At 36.9% G+C, this 15091-nt stretch overlaps 2 protein-coding genes across 2 annotated transcripts; one reads left to right on the top strand and one right to left on the bottom strand.

The window, feature by feature from the left end:
• Positions 1-340: 340 nt before the first annotated feature.
• Positions 341-5768, bottom strand: psma6l (proteasome 20S subunit alpha 6, like). Its single transcript, XM_046863456.1, has 7 exons — positions 5552-5768; positions 3625-3719; positions 2272-2353; positions 2009-2164; positions 1746-1924; positions 1135-1229; positions 341-689 (listed from the first exon to the last, which is right to left on the bottom strand). The coding sequence occupies exons 1-7, from the start codon at positions 5625-5627 to the stop codon at positions 632-634; spliced, it is 741 nt and encodes a 246-aa protein (XP_046719412.1). The 5' UTR covers positions 5628-5768; the 3' UTR covers positions 341-631.
• A 1031-nt stretch (positions 5769-6799) lies between these two features.
• Positions 6800-10452, top strand: LOC124394826 (inositol-tetrakisphosphate 1-kinase-like). The gene is made up of 5 exons (XM_046863301.1): positions 6800-6814; positions 7895-7918; positions 8015-8180; positions 8799-8849; positions 8924-10452. Exons 1-5 carry the CDS (start codon positions 6800-6802, stop codon positions 9052-9054), a joined length of 387 nt encoding a protein of 128 aa, XP_046719257.1. The 3' UTR covers positions 9055-10452.
• The last annotated feature ends 4639 nt before the right edge of the window (positions 10453-15091 follow it).

The following is a 15091-nucleotide window of genomic DNA, read 5'->3' as shown; positions in this document are numbered from 1 at the left end:
TCTCATGATCACGATTTTATTTTCTTGACCTAACAGATGTCGTTATCACGACAATTTTCGCAATCTCAGCGCAAAACCCTGTTTTATCATGACCTGCTCGTTTCCCCAGAAAATCTTGCATCTTTTACGCGTTGCTGTTTAATGCTTACGTTCTTCACAAACCCAACAATAACCATAGTGACCAACCTCCATGATCACCTCACCTCCAGTGGTCCAGTGTTCCATCTCAGCCTTCAGTAAACACCTCAGGAAGTGGGAACTAAACATTTTCCGTTCTCATGGGGTTTTTGTTTGTTTTTAGAGCCATCTGGTGGTCAGAGTAAGAACTGCACCCTGCATCTTTTTGCTGGTCTGAGGTGTTGAGTTTTATTTAGGGATTTGCTGCAAGTCAAACGTAGAATTTATTCTAAAAATACCTATAAAGATATACATATATCATCATCATCATCATCATCATCATCATCAAATTCCTCTCAGTGAAGATGTTCATCATCTGAGACTCAACCAAACCATGGTGTGTGTTTCTTGTAAGAAAAAATGATTATAATAAAAGACAGCTGTACTAAAGCATGATAGCATGTTCACTGGGTGGTGACTCCGCCCACCGAGGGCGTGGTTTATACTGGCACATTTACTCCCTATCTGCTATCGCCACCAGGCGAGTCTCAATCTCCTCCTGACTTAGAGTTCTGAAAGAGAGAGAGAGAGAGAGAAAGAGACAGAGAGAGAGAGAGAGAGAGAGAGAGAGAGAGAGAGAGAGAGAGAGAGAGAGAGAGAGAGACAGAGAGAGAGAGAGAGAGAGACAGAGAGAGAGAGAGAGAGAGAGAGAGAGAGAGAGAGAGAGAGAGAGACCTAGTTAGTGAGACTTATACACATTCAGACACATTTTATTTTGTTGACAAAAGAAAGAAAGAACAAAAGAAAGAAAGAAAGAAAGAAAGAAAGAAAGAAAGAAAGAAAGAAAGAAAGAAAGAAAGAAAGAAAAATTAGGTAGAACGGTAGCATGAGAAGAAAAAAAAAGTGTAGGGATGGATGCAAAAAAGAAAATATTCAGGAAAAAAAGGAGAGAAAAAAGGGAATAGATGGATGAAGGGATTATTTATTGCAGAAGCGCCACACGTTTTCACTTTTTACCTGAATTTGGGATTGTCTTTACTAACCACGCCCACTTCCAGCTCAGTGGCCTTGAAGTCCATCGCTAAGACGGACGAGAGGCAGGTGATCGCCAACTAGAGGACGGGAGGAGGACAAAACACTCAAGGTCACACAGAGGAGACGACTGTGGACTTTAAAGTGTAAATAATCCAACTCTAATCCACAAAACAGGAGGTTATGACAAGTTCCAGAAGATATTTCTGGCTGCAATATGGGGATGCGTGACATTGGATCGATGTTGCTAGGCAACTTGTATGTAAATTAGCTAAGGGGTTAATGATAAAGCATGTAGCTATATGATTATAACACGACCAAACAGATTCACCACAAGACGTACACACTATAAGACTTGTAGGTTTGAGAAGTGATTTTTCTTTCTGAATAGCGCCCCCAGCAGGTGTTTGTTTATCTCAAAACCCTTTGAGACATTGTGTTCGCACTACGTACTCGGAGACGATGCGTGTAATAAAGCAGTAACATCGTGGAATGAAGACAAACCTTCAAATACACTGCAATTAGCATTAAGTCCAAACCAAACATACTGGAAAATTGTGTCTCTGCATAAAAACGAAGCATAAATGCTGTTCTACCTCTACTGTCCTCTCAAACGTTAGCTCTGGTCTCTTCTTCATTTTCTTCTCCAGGTAGCTATTGGCCTCCGTCTGTTTGGCTCCGACGGCCGTAGCATGGAAACCACAGAAATACCCAGCCGGGTCGCATTTATACAGCACCGGGCCGTGCTGAGGATCCACAGCGATCAGCATCATACCTGACACAGGCCAGAGACACGTTTTAGTACAGAGCAATGTTGCTAAGCAGGAAATTGTCATGATTATACAGGAAGTAAACTCACAGCAGCCCAGAGGCCTCATCTCAGCGTTTTGCGTGTAAACCTGTGAGATGTCGGCCATGCGTCGACACAACATGTCTGCCGTGATGTCATAGCCGAACTTGTACTTCCACTCGGCGGCCTCGACACGAGCACGGTGCACCTGAGATCGGCTGTCGGCTACGGAACGCAGAACTGTCAGTGTGTGTGTGTGTGTGTGTGTGTGTGTGTGTGTGTGTGTGTGTATGTGTGAGGGTGGGTGTAAGGTGAGAAGTGAAGCGCCTCACCATAATGTCCTGTCATCACGCATCCAATGCGTGGCGTGAGGCGAAAGATGTTTGTAACCGTAGAAGCATCCAGAAGCTTGTCCTGCATGTGAGAGGAGAGGGAATAACACACACAAATGATCAAGAACTTTCATGGCAAAGTAGATGTGTATTTAATGGGGTGTAACGGTACACACGTTTTCCCGAACAGTTTGGGTACAAGGCTTTTGGTTCGGTGCACATGAGTACCGAATGCAATCATTTTCCTGAGTTCCCTCACAAAGTGGAGTACCTCAAGTTTGTTTACTCTCCGCCTTGCACTTTCAGCAGAGTGTCACTGTTTTTTCTTTTCTTTTCATTATCATTAAACTTGAAACCATACACGACTCTGCTCGCTCTGTACCGGAAACACGATCTGTAGCGCGTGGTAATAGTGCACAAGTTTTTAAAGCAGTCTAGCGATATGGATTATTTTGCATTTTATGTCCAGCTTCAAGAATTTCTCTTAGAAGGAGGGAGTGAATGAATAATGAAGGGAATGAAGACATTTTTTAAGCAGAACAGTTAAGTAGAATATGTCTTTAGAAAATTAAATATTAAATATAAAACACACACACACACACACACACACACACACATACACACACACACACACACATCTGTATTACCCAAATGGGGTCTAACGAATGTAACATTTGAATTCATCCATTTATTCAATTTAATTTTAACGATTGAATTTGTCCCAATTTAATCAATAACTCAATTTAATCAATATAATAAAAAGTGTATTGCATTAATTTAATGTATTCTAATTTTTTTTATATATATATTTTATATTTACAAAATATCATAAAAGGTACTTTTTTTTTAATCAAGCAGGCATTTATTAAAAAAATTATATTTTTTAATGTAAACTGTTGAAGTTCACGAATGTTAATAATAATTTATTTGTTTATTCAGCAACCACTGGCTACCAAAGAAGTGGATGCCCAATGTTTAAGATGTTTGACTTCCTGACTGGAAGGTCATGAGTTCAAATCCCAGCCACTGCTGGGCCCTTCAGTAAAACCCTTCACCATGCTCAAGGCCTCAGTAACTGCTCAGCTCTGTTTAAATCAGTCGCTCTGAATGAGGGCATCTACCAAATGCCATAAAATGTACCACACACACACACACACACACACACACACACACACACACACACACCTACATTACTGAGCATCTGCAATACAAACTTTTTGCAATCAAAATTTCCTTTACCACCACATTTTCCAAGCCATCGCTTCAGTCTCTAAATACATGCTCATGTTTACTCGATGTCTGATAACTAAATAAATGAGAAGTTCGGTTCTTGTGGGTCGTAGTGAAACGCACCGGCACTTTCTTCTGCGTGACGACGATGGCACAGTCTTGTCCTCTGATGCCCACGGAGGTCAGTCCGCTCTGAGCGATCGCCTTGAAGGCGTACTCTAAAAAGAAAAAATCATGAAAACACAAGGCTAAATGTCAAGATACATTTATTTACAGAATATCAAGAAGGTTTTCATTCACACGGTGCAATGGATAAAAAGTGTACGCTACTTACCACATCACGTTAGCAAGAACGGCACTAAATAAAAACGTGATGGCGTCCATGATGGAAATGTTATTCCTAAATTTTGTCTTTCTTTTCTCTTTACACTCACTAAATGATAGCAATGACTAAGAATGTCGGGTTCAGCTAACATTAGCAAACTAGCTAACATCAACTGACTGATCTCCAGCGGTGGACAGTAACAAAGTAAATGTAATTCGTTACACAACTTAAGTAGCTTTTTTTAATATCTGTACTTTACTGAAGTGTTTCGCTTTGTGGAGACTTTTACTTTTACATTTCAAAGTCTTTGAAATTAGTTGATGTTTTTTATTTATGAGCAGATAAAAACTGGTCCATCATGCAGAAAAGCCACCAATCAGGGCCCTGTTTTTATTGGCACTTGGTGTATTTACTAATCACCAACAAACAGTTCAGCATTAGTTCAATTTAGAAAAGAATAAATGATGAAGAAACTCGAGAATCGAACTCACCAAAACACCCATGTCCTGTTTTTTTTAAGTATTTGAACAAAAGGTTTTCGGCTGATTATAGTTTGAATAGAAATCAATCAGTGTTTGAGTCATTAATATCATTTTAATAATAGATCCGTGTGCTGAGAGTCACATTCGAGTCTTTTCACATAAACTGAGTTGATTAGGTAAAGAATCTTGTGATAAAAATGATTTAAAATAGTACTTACTTAGCAAATACTTTTACTCAGGTGAAAGTTTAATAAGATAACTTTTACTTTTACTGGAGTCATATTTAACCGAGTGTGGCTCTACTTTTACAAGTACGTGATCTGTGTTCTTCATCTCAGGGATTTAAATAGGACACTGCTTGGAGTTTTTCCTTGTTGCTTGGATGGTACCTGTACAATTCTACAATTTACCTTGAAATGTGAATTTATTTTACCTAAAAAAAAGGTTCGATCTTTTTAATTGTATACTAAATGTGCTTTTTTAGGTAAAGGATAGTGTTCAATGGTACCACAAACAAAAGTCAGTAGCCTTTTTCCTGAAAGCGTAATTACTATGTCGGCCATTTTTTTTCCATCTGAACAACAGTTGTTATATAAAATGTAGAGAATTGTGGAATAAACGATGTAGTTATTCGTTAAAATTTTAAGAGAATGTGTATTCAAACAATGCTAGCTTAGCTAAAGTGTTGTTAGCCTATAGCTGGATAAGCTAAACAAACATATTCCCAAAAATTCGCTATTTTTGGTCAATTTTTTTGGTTACAATATTTATTACTTATTGTTTACAAAACTAAAATAGTGTGACTGGTTACATTTTGTTAGCAAGCTCTTCAGTGCCAGGTGGCTAAGCTAACATTGCGTGTGTTAGCCTAAAACCAGTTAAGCTAGGCTAGCTAATGTGACGATGACATGACTGTACTTGAATGGACCAGACCTGGAGGCATGTAGTGCATTATAGAGCGTCAAAGAGACTTGAGTTAATGGTCATTATTCTAGATTATGAAATAATAATAAATACACTGTTATAAATACGTGTGCACTGGATTTGTAGTGCATTTAAATTGAGTTTCTTGAAATTTTATGTTTGCACTAAACACCCAGGTGTGTTCACCTGCCTGATTAACAATATCCAATCAAAACTCACAAGCAGGAGAAAATGTATTGTCTAAAGAAACAAGATTTACACACATCTAATCAAATATAAACCATATTATAATCCCCAGGTAGTGTGTTAGGGATCTTACCGACTTGGTACAAGCGCCCTTCAGGAGAGAAGATGGTAATATGGCGGTCAAAACCAGCGTTTGAACCCCGAGACATTGTAGATAAATTCTTTTAATTTAAAATAATACAATTTATTCCACCCAATTCCTGTAAACACTGAGAGAACGGAATCCTGAAGCCGTCTGTACCCAAAGCGGCTTTCCTGTAAGTTCGTGTTTTTTACTTTCACTTTCTTTTTCAGGCGCCAGTTACAGAATGGGCTTTTTTCATACTTCCGTACTAAACAGTACACCAACAGTGACACGTGTGTACTACGTAGTATGTTAGTACACAGAGATAGATACTTTTCATATCAAATAGAAGGAAGAGCTGTTATGAGGAAGTGCGGATATAAAAGTAGCGTTTCTAATTCCTGAAGTTTTCATCATGCCCAGACTTCTGAAATCCTACAATTATACAATCCCAAACCCAAAACAGTTGGGACTCAGAATGCAATGATAAACCCATCTTAATTTACCATCAAACTGAACAATATCAAAGGTTTAAACTAAAAAAATGTATCATTTTCTAAAATAAATACATTTTAATTGATGGCCGCAACACGTTTTAACGAAATTTGGCCACAGTGTAGCATCCTTTATTTTAATATTTTCTTTTGTAAACATCTGGCAACTAAGGAAACCAGTTGCTTGAGTTTTGGAAAAGGAATGTTGTCTCATTCTTGACTGATACAGTATTCTAACTGCTCAACAGTCCTGGGTCTTCATTGTCGTATTTTTCGTTTTAAGATATGCCAAATATTTTCAATTGGTGAAAGTTCAGCAGCAGGACACTTCCACTAAAATATTTAACTCCAACCATTTGCATCTGTAATGGCAGACCATCAGACATGCAGTTTTAAAAGTAAATTAACTGGCTGTTCCCAACCTTCTCCTCAAGTTCTATGCTTATTTCAGATCAATAAAATAGTATAATAAGATGAATTATCCACAATAATAATTTTTATTTTTTATGTATTTTTGCTGGTTTTATAGGTTGGTCTGCTGCACGGTAGCACCATAAATATAAAAATAAACGTTTGTTGCTTTTATTAATATTTTTGTGCGACATCGCATTACTGGCAATTTAAACTATTTCTGTAACTCGCAACCAATTTAAATATGCATTAGGACAAACCTTAGGCTCCTCCTCTTTTGTCCTCAGCGCTTGAGCTTCTTGAGACCTTTTTTCTGCTTTCTTCAGGAGTTTGTCTGGAGGTCGCGCCGGACATGGCGAGCCGGAGAGTGGGCCGATGTGATTGTAGAGGCAGAACGTGACAGCCAATCACAGCAGCTTCTCGAAAACTTCCAGGTAACACAGCTGGACAACTTTTATACACAACACTTTACCTTTGGTTCTTGTTAGGACACAAGCTGAACAGACCATCCAATCAGTTTATCCAATTAAAACATCCAATCAGTTTATCCAATTAAAACATCCAATCAGTTTATCAAAGACTTAATCAGACAATCTGCATTGAGAATCTGCAATGGAAGCATAGAGATGACAAAATTCTATTTAAAATGTAATATGCAAAATGGCAATGTAATATTTAAAAGGGAAATGTATTTCTACATTTAAATTCAAATTTTCGATTACCATAGGTAAATTAAATGAAAATATGTAATTACCTTGAATACGTTCGGCACTGGGTGTTAAATGAAAAAGCATTTTCGAAAGTCTTCAGTGTAAATGCATTAAAACATCACACGGTGTTATGATGAAAATGTGATCTTAAGTGTTCTAACCGTGAGTCTGAATGAATTTTAGGACAAATAACTTTTTATTTAAACAATCAATTTGCTACAATTTCTGCTTGAACATGTTACACATATCACATTCATTTGGGTAATACATTGTGTAGATTATAAAGCGTTCAAATTAGTATGTAATTTACATATTAACTAATACCTATAAAACATAAACTACTGTTGGAAATGGCAAATGTAAATGACATAATTTTATTTCCATTTTGCATCAAAGTTTGCACATATGGTAATAGAAAATTAAAATTTAAATACAGAAATACATTTGCATTTTGAATATTTGCATTTTGTATGTCTAGGAATGTTTTAGCCAATATTAGTACAAGCTAATGCTAGTAATTTTAATGATTGAACTACAACAAAGACTACAACAGTGCTAGCTGAGATAGCAAACACAAGAATCTAGACTTATTAGATTGGATTATTGAATAGATACATTTGTCTAACCTCTTGCATAAAGCAATTCTGGTAGTTTTATTAGCATTTTTGGCACCTCATCATCCAGGGATGTTGTGATTTGGGGAAGCTTCTTGAAATGAGGCTAACTACCATTTTCAGTTTCATGGATCCCACTCACACGAGGTTCGTAACCACACGTATTTCACTATACTCTGTTGTGTCTATTGGAAGTGTCCCCAATCACCTTATCCAGCATTTATAGGTATTCTGTGGTTGTAGATGTCGCTAATCTTCAGTCAGGCCGGTCTGAGAGACATTCGTCCTCCAGGTGTCCTCCAGAGTTTTGTGAATCACGGTGTCGTGCTGCATAAAGTGTTTGTGGTGGGCGAGAAACACTTCACCGTGGATCGACCGTCGCTCAAAAACTTCTCCACTGGACCCCACGGTGAGTGTACACTATGCCCTACAATCACCTACCATCACTCTGATTAACGCTACATTACTTGTTTCTAGGCACGGCTTACAAGTATTTTTTAACTTCTCTTCGAAAGCTAGCTAATTAAATGCAAGTTAATTGCTAATCAGTGTAACGTCATGTATTCGATTTAAATTCTATGTGCTACGGTTGTGTTCTACTGACAGATTAGCAATGTAAGATAGCTGTACTAGCAAAGTATTTTCACAGAGAACCAAATCTACGTTTTTCCAATCTTTTATTTTTCCTCCGTAATGTTTCCGTAAACCAGGTTTCTGTTTTTCTTCCAACAGTCAATGGCAAATAATTGGTGTGAGTTGGAAACTGAAGAACCAACTAAGAATCAGTCAAATTAATTGTTAGCATTTGTGGCTTTAGAGTCACATTTGATTTAGAGAAAGTCTCAATTTACCTGGTATTATTTGGTACCTTACAGTATTTAGGCATACATGTGATGGTCGTTAGCATAAACATTTTGACTAGCTTTTTTTACTTGTTAAAATTTAATCGAAAATAAAACCCAGAATCAAACTTTTAAAAAAGGCGAATATGTTTTTATCTTGATGTCGATGGTGTGTTTGTGTTTAGACAGGAAAACGATTTTCTTTTACAGCCATGAGGTGTCCAAACCCGAGTCCTGTTCCCATCTAACTGCATTAAGTAACCCATAATTTTAACTGAAATTATTTAACATACAACTTAACCACTGTGAGCGTTTTGTCTTAGAAAGGTGGACGAAATGATGCCTGGAGTCCCCGTCCCGAGTAATGACGCGATGGTCGCCATGGTGAAGGAGCTGAGGGCGGAGCTTGGAATGGAGTTGTTTGGCATGGACATCACATAAGCCTGCCCTCTAGTGGTGACTCATATAGTGACGTATTGAAGTTAATAGTTCAGAATAAAAATAATGTGTTACCATGACTCAATTGACTCAAATGTGGCATTCATCTGCCCACATACACAACAGAGTGCATATATAAATACATAAATATAAACCATGAGCCTGGAAGTCCGGCGCTTCAGTTACGGATGAATGAATCTACACATTTTGACTGGTCGGATTGTGAAAACACAAAGGAAAAAGTCTGGGACACTGTTTCTGTGTTCACTGTATTTTATTCATTTTTAAGAGATTCGTCTTCTTATTGCACACAGGATTTATTTCAAAACCTCGACCAAGACGTCGTGCGTGAACTTATTGCCTTCTTTCTTCGAATCTCGATGCGAAACATGTAGAGAAACACGCGAGAATCAGCCGCCGGAATCTCGTCTCGTCGGATTTAAAGTGCACGAGAATCAGGACACGTCACAGTTTAGATTCCTTTTCATAGAAATAGTTGCTATACATAGAGATTAGGAACAGAACAGAACTCGTTTGTGTGAAATAATGTTCAGCTCAGGTAGAAGATCGATATCTTTGCATGTGCAACGTATAGCCGATATATTAGCATTGTATAGGAAATACGATATTACTTCAGTTTGTTGTTAATTACTCGTTAATACTCGGTTAAATCGTCGTAAAGTGTCTCCGTGACTTGCGTTACGTAGATGACGACGTTACATATAGAGTACGTCTCTTATTGCAGGATAAGACTTTATTGTTAGCGACCGGAACGGAAAGAAGTGCCTTGGTTTTGTACCCTGACTCACGCTTATGTACAATCAATCAATCAATTAATTAATCAATCAATTAATCAATCAAAGATTCATCAGTGGATGGACCTTAACACTGAGATAAAGCTCACAAAGTTACAAAGAGTGTGTGACTGTGTGTGAGCGTGTCTATATTTATGTATCTAGTGTGTGTGTGTGTGTGTGTGTGTGTGTGTGTGTGTGAGCTATAATGGCTTCAAAGCTCCGTCTTCCTTGGCTTGGGTAAGGCGAGGTTTTTATCAGGGAACGTGGCTTAGCAAAACACACACACACACACACACACACACACACACACACACACACACACACACTTCCGCGTCAGTTCTGTGCATGTTATATATGTTTGTTTGATGCAAGTGAGGCAAAGATTTAAAATTTGTGTCACTTTGCTGTGTCAAATCAGCATGCGTGCGCACACACACACACACACACACACACACACACACACACACACACACACACACAAACACACACAGAGATCGACGCTCCCTGCGGAAAATCTTAACAGCCTCTCGCTTAACAGTCTGATCGCGTTGTAACAGTGTGAGAGCCAAACACACACACACACACACACACACACACACACACATACAGCAACATTGTGTACATTAGATTAGATTAGATTAGATTAGATTAGAAGTGGTCAAATCACGTTACACTTACACACACACACACACACACACACACACACCTATACTGGTTTTTATGTATTAGGTGGACTTTGCCTGGTAAACAAGTTGTACCATGGTTTAAAGGTACCCACCCTTCCCCTTGTGCTACAGTGATGCTACAAATGTCAAAAAATCTAATCAGCTCTGAGGAAAACAAATTTCACTTCAGAATTACTTTACACAAATTTAAACAATTTATATAAAGACCTGACATTATGGTTGTATATGAGGACCTGCTCGGAATGTCCCGCCTTCTGACAAAAATAGTGTTTGTAAGGACATACGGGCTTTATCAGGACATTGGTTTTAACAATACACAAACAAGACATCACACAGTATTGAAGGGACAGGCATGTTTTATTGGCCCTCTGACACACACAAACACAGACTTGACAGCATGGTGCACTATCAAGACATCAGTGACTTAAAAGAACAAGTCCTTTCCTTGTAGTTTTCGGGACTTCTTTTAGAGTTTTTAGTCTCTGCAAAATATTCATAAACAAACTAACCAAAAAACCCATTATAAATGAAATCTGATAACCAAGATGTTTAGATATTTGAATGTTTAGTGCATAGTGAAATCTCCAAAATGCTCAGTGTTATATAAAGCTTGCAGAGAGCTAGATATACAAATGAATTACATAAAGACACTTAAACCAATTTAAAATGAGGAAAATTGTAAAGCTAATTACAATCCTAATAAATCCCACCCACGATCAGCTGCCATAATAAAGAGCTAGTGTTATTCAATCACTAGTCATAACGGTATAAGATCATAACGTTATGCCTGGTGTGTACATTTCTTGATGGGAACTCCAAAGCTTTTTCTACGTCGCTCTGGGAATGGGAGTTTGCTATTGCCATAAATGTAGATGGGACATCGAAAGAACTCAATTGTATCAATGAGTGTATGCAAACATAACCACAGACAGTAAGTGAAAGAGGTATGATGGCAGAGGTTTGTTTAGGATTATAAATAGCAAATAAATGTGAATAATGTTACCTTTTGTAATATAAATTCTTATTGCTAATTAATATATTGAAAAAAGTGTCCTGAAAAATCCTGAAAAATCATAACCTAAAAAAATGCAACGCAAACCATTTTCCTCTTCTGGTGTCCGATTGCTTCACATCCCTGTAAAAAAGAAATCATCATTGAGTACATTAGCAGTGTGGACTGACATATTATGGCGCATATTAAACATGGTTAGAACAAGTTAGAAAACCTACTGATCTGTGCTGGTGTCTTCAGGAAGCATCCAAATTCGCAGCATCAGCCCCACTCTCAGAGTCACTTCCATCACTAGCATCAATGTTGAGTTTATCTTAAAAGCAGATGCAAAAATTAATACTACTGTATGTTTCGTTTGTAACTAAAAGCTCATCGATTTGAATAATCATAACATTAAAGATTTTCACCAATTTATCTTGATGCCTTAATACTAGCCTAATTCTACACAGGACATATCAAGGACTCATAATTTTACAATTTAAATGCATACCTTTAATTTCAAAGCTGAGGTGATAAAATAGCAAGGTTTTTGTATATTCTACTGAACAGTAATATGATATACAAATTATCAATATAAACCTTTGTCATATTTTCTTTTGTTCAAGAACTGTTTTTGTTATTGTAAGATACTGTTCAGTACATATTTAAAAACATAACCAAAACAAATACTCAGTTTATAATTATTTAACAGAATTTCTTATGACAAAAATAATGTCTATCAGGCAACCTTACTTTTTTGTCTTTTCACAAAGTTCTTTTGAATCCTGTTTCTTAGGCTTAGATTGGCCCTTTACAATGGTAATCTAAAATAGACAAAACTAAATGCTTTTATATGGACCTGTCCAGGGATATTTTAATGGCTATTACCTCCCTTTAGGCTGGACACAAACCAATTAGATTCTCAAAGCATTTTTGATTTTAAACATACATTTAGCTTCACTAACGTTTCAAATTTACGCTCGCATTCCACTGACTATCTGATGTACAGACAGCAGTAAAATATTGGAGTTATTCCAAAAATCAGACAATGTAAGCCTGGCTGTAGCATCTTCTTAACCAGGTTAACACATTTGGACTATCATTTGGACATAATTAACAATATATAAATATTTTTTTACTTTTCATAATCTTTTGGCTCTCTATTGATTTGCACCCATATAATTGACACCCAGCAATATAATAATACGCATGATGCATTAACTATAATCTATTTGGGTCACTTTTGTTCTCATGATATACAATCACCCAGGTCACATCTGCTATGTGGTGCTTCTGTAACAAACCCTTACCTCTGAGGGATAAGGAAGTACAATAGTCAGTAAGTCTACATCTATAAGATGCAAATTTAAGAGAAATTAATTTAATAAAGTTAATGGTGCTCATAAAATAACTTTATAAAGTGAAGTCCCTCGAGACCAGGTTTCTGTCAGACACTATACACACAGCTGATGATGTACATTGACTATCACATTACTACAAGGTACAACAAATCTGCTATGTGGCGCTTCTGTAACAAACCCTTACCTCTGAGGGATAAGGAAGTACAATAGTCAGTAAGTCTACATCTATAAGATGCAAATTTAAGAGAAATTAATTTAATAAAGTTAATGGTGCTCATAAAATAACTTTATAAAGTGAAGTCCCTCGAGACCAGGTTTCTGTCAGACACTATACACACAGCTGCTTATGTACATTGACAACGTCCCCATATACCCAGTGTACTGCTAAACCATGTCTGTTCCATATACACTCAGATAAACACTAAACATGTACATCACTAAAGCCCTGATATACCATGTATTTGTCAAACACACGGACACACTAATACTCCTTTGGTAGAGGACTCTTACATGATGGTCTATGCATGTCCTTATTAGACACAGTGTTCTCATAAAACAGGTCTCAGCCATACACACTACATACACACAGACTAACTCAATCCTAACCCCAGCACCTAAAACTGCACACAAAATCTCAGTCATTTTGATCTCAAGACATGGTTCACAGATAGTGTTCACCCATCCAGTCAATCTCTCCCAGTGACTAAGAGAGACAATACGTACTGATAAAAACATACTAAAACAATGCAAAGTACCTGCAACATTTTGGGAATAAATAATCAGAATATGATTTTTATAAATTACCTTTTCTCACTCTTCTCCTGGATCAGCAGCCTCCAACTCATCTACTGCAGTAACCTCTAATGTTTTCAGCTACATTCTAAAAACAGAAACAAGAGATCTTTCTCACATTTGTTATAAACATTAAGTAGCCCTAGAATGTATTTGATACTTAAGTCACATTTTAATGCAATTAATTTTACTGCATTAGCAACCATATCAAACCAAGACATTAATTTCAAAAGATACATAAAACTAAGTTTTACACAAAACATTTAATTTAAAACAGATTGGTATGTTTAGAAATATTTAAAAAAAAAGCATTTGGATCACCAGCAATTGTATTATTAACAATCGCAAACAAGGTCTTAGTATTTAGTCCGACATACTAGGTTTTGCAGAACTGCTAGTTCTACAAATGACTATGCATAAAACTGTTTCTGTGAAAATTCCAGTAGTTTCCACCAAGATTGAATCAACAAATATTCCTTTTATTTTTATTAGAGCAACAACAATCTGCCACTTCCTTTACTATTGCATTTTACAGATACTCTATAAGGTCTATGTCAGGCTTTTGGGGTGATTTTAAGTGCACTGTATATACAGTACATTAGCAAAGCACACTGTATATATGGTATATTATTTACACCCAGCAAGAACATTGCTGCCTTAACTATACTATAATATTTGGGTCACTTTTGTTCTCATGATATACAATCACCCAGGTCACATCTGCTATTTGGTGCTTCTGTAACAAACCCTTACCTCTGAGGGATAAGGAAGTACAATAGTCAGTAAGTCTACATCTATAAGATGCAAATTTAAGAGAAATTAATTTAATAAAGTTAATGGTGCTCATACAATAACTTTATAAAGTGAAGTCCCTCGAGACCAGGTTTCTGTCAGACACTATACACACAGCTGCTGATGTACATTGACTATCACATTACTACAAGGTACAACAAATCTGCTATGTGGTGCTTCTGTAACAAACCCTTACCTCTGAGGGATGAGGAAGTACAATAGTCAGTAAGTCTACATCTATAAGATGCAAATTTAAGAGAAATTAATTTAATAAAGTATATGGTGCTTATACAATAACTTTATAAAGTGAAGTCCCTCGAGACCAGGTTTCTGTCAGACACTATACACACAGCTGCTTATGTACATTGACTATCACATTACAACAACGTCCCCATATACCCAGTGTACTGCTAAACCATGTCTGTTACATACACACGCCAATAAACACAAAACACATGTAAATCACTAAAGCCCTGATATACAATGAAACAGGTCTCAGGCATACACACTACATACAGATTTATAAGATATAATAAGAGCTCAATATAATTTCACAACTGTAAAAAAATATATATTACCTGTTTACTGTGTTCGATGATTGCCAGAGTGTCTGCTGTTGCG

The sequence above is a fragment of the Silurus meridionalis genome, chromosome 12, assembly GCF_014805685.1.
Source record: "Silurus meridionalis isolate SWU-2019-XX chromosome 12, ASM1480568v1, whole genome shotgun sequence".
In the NCBI taxonomy this organism is placed as follows: domain Eukaryota; kingdom Metazoa; phylum Chordata; class Actinopteri; order Siluriformes; family Siluridae; genus Silurus; species Silurus meridionalis.
This window is presented reverse-complemented; position numbering and strand designations above follow the sequence as displayed.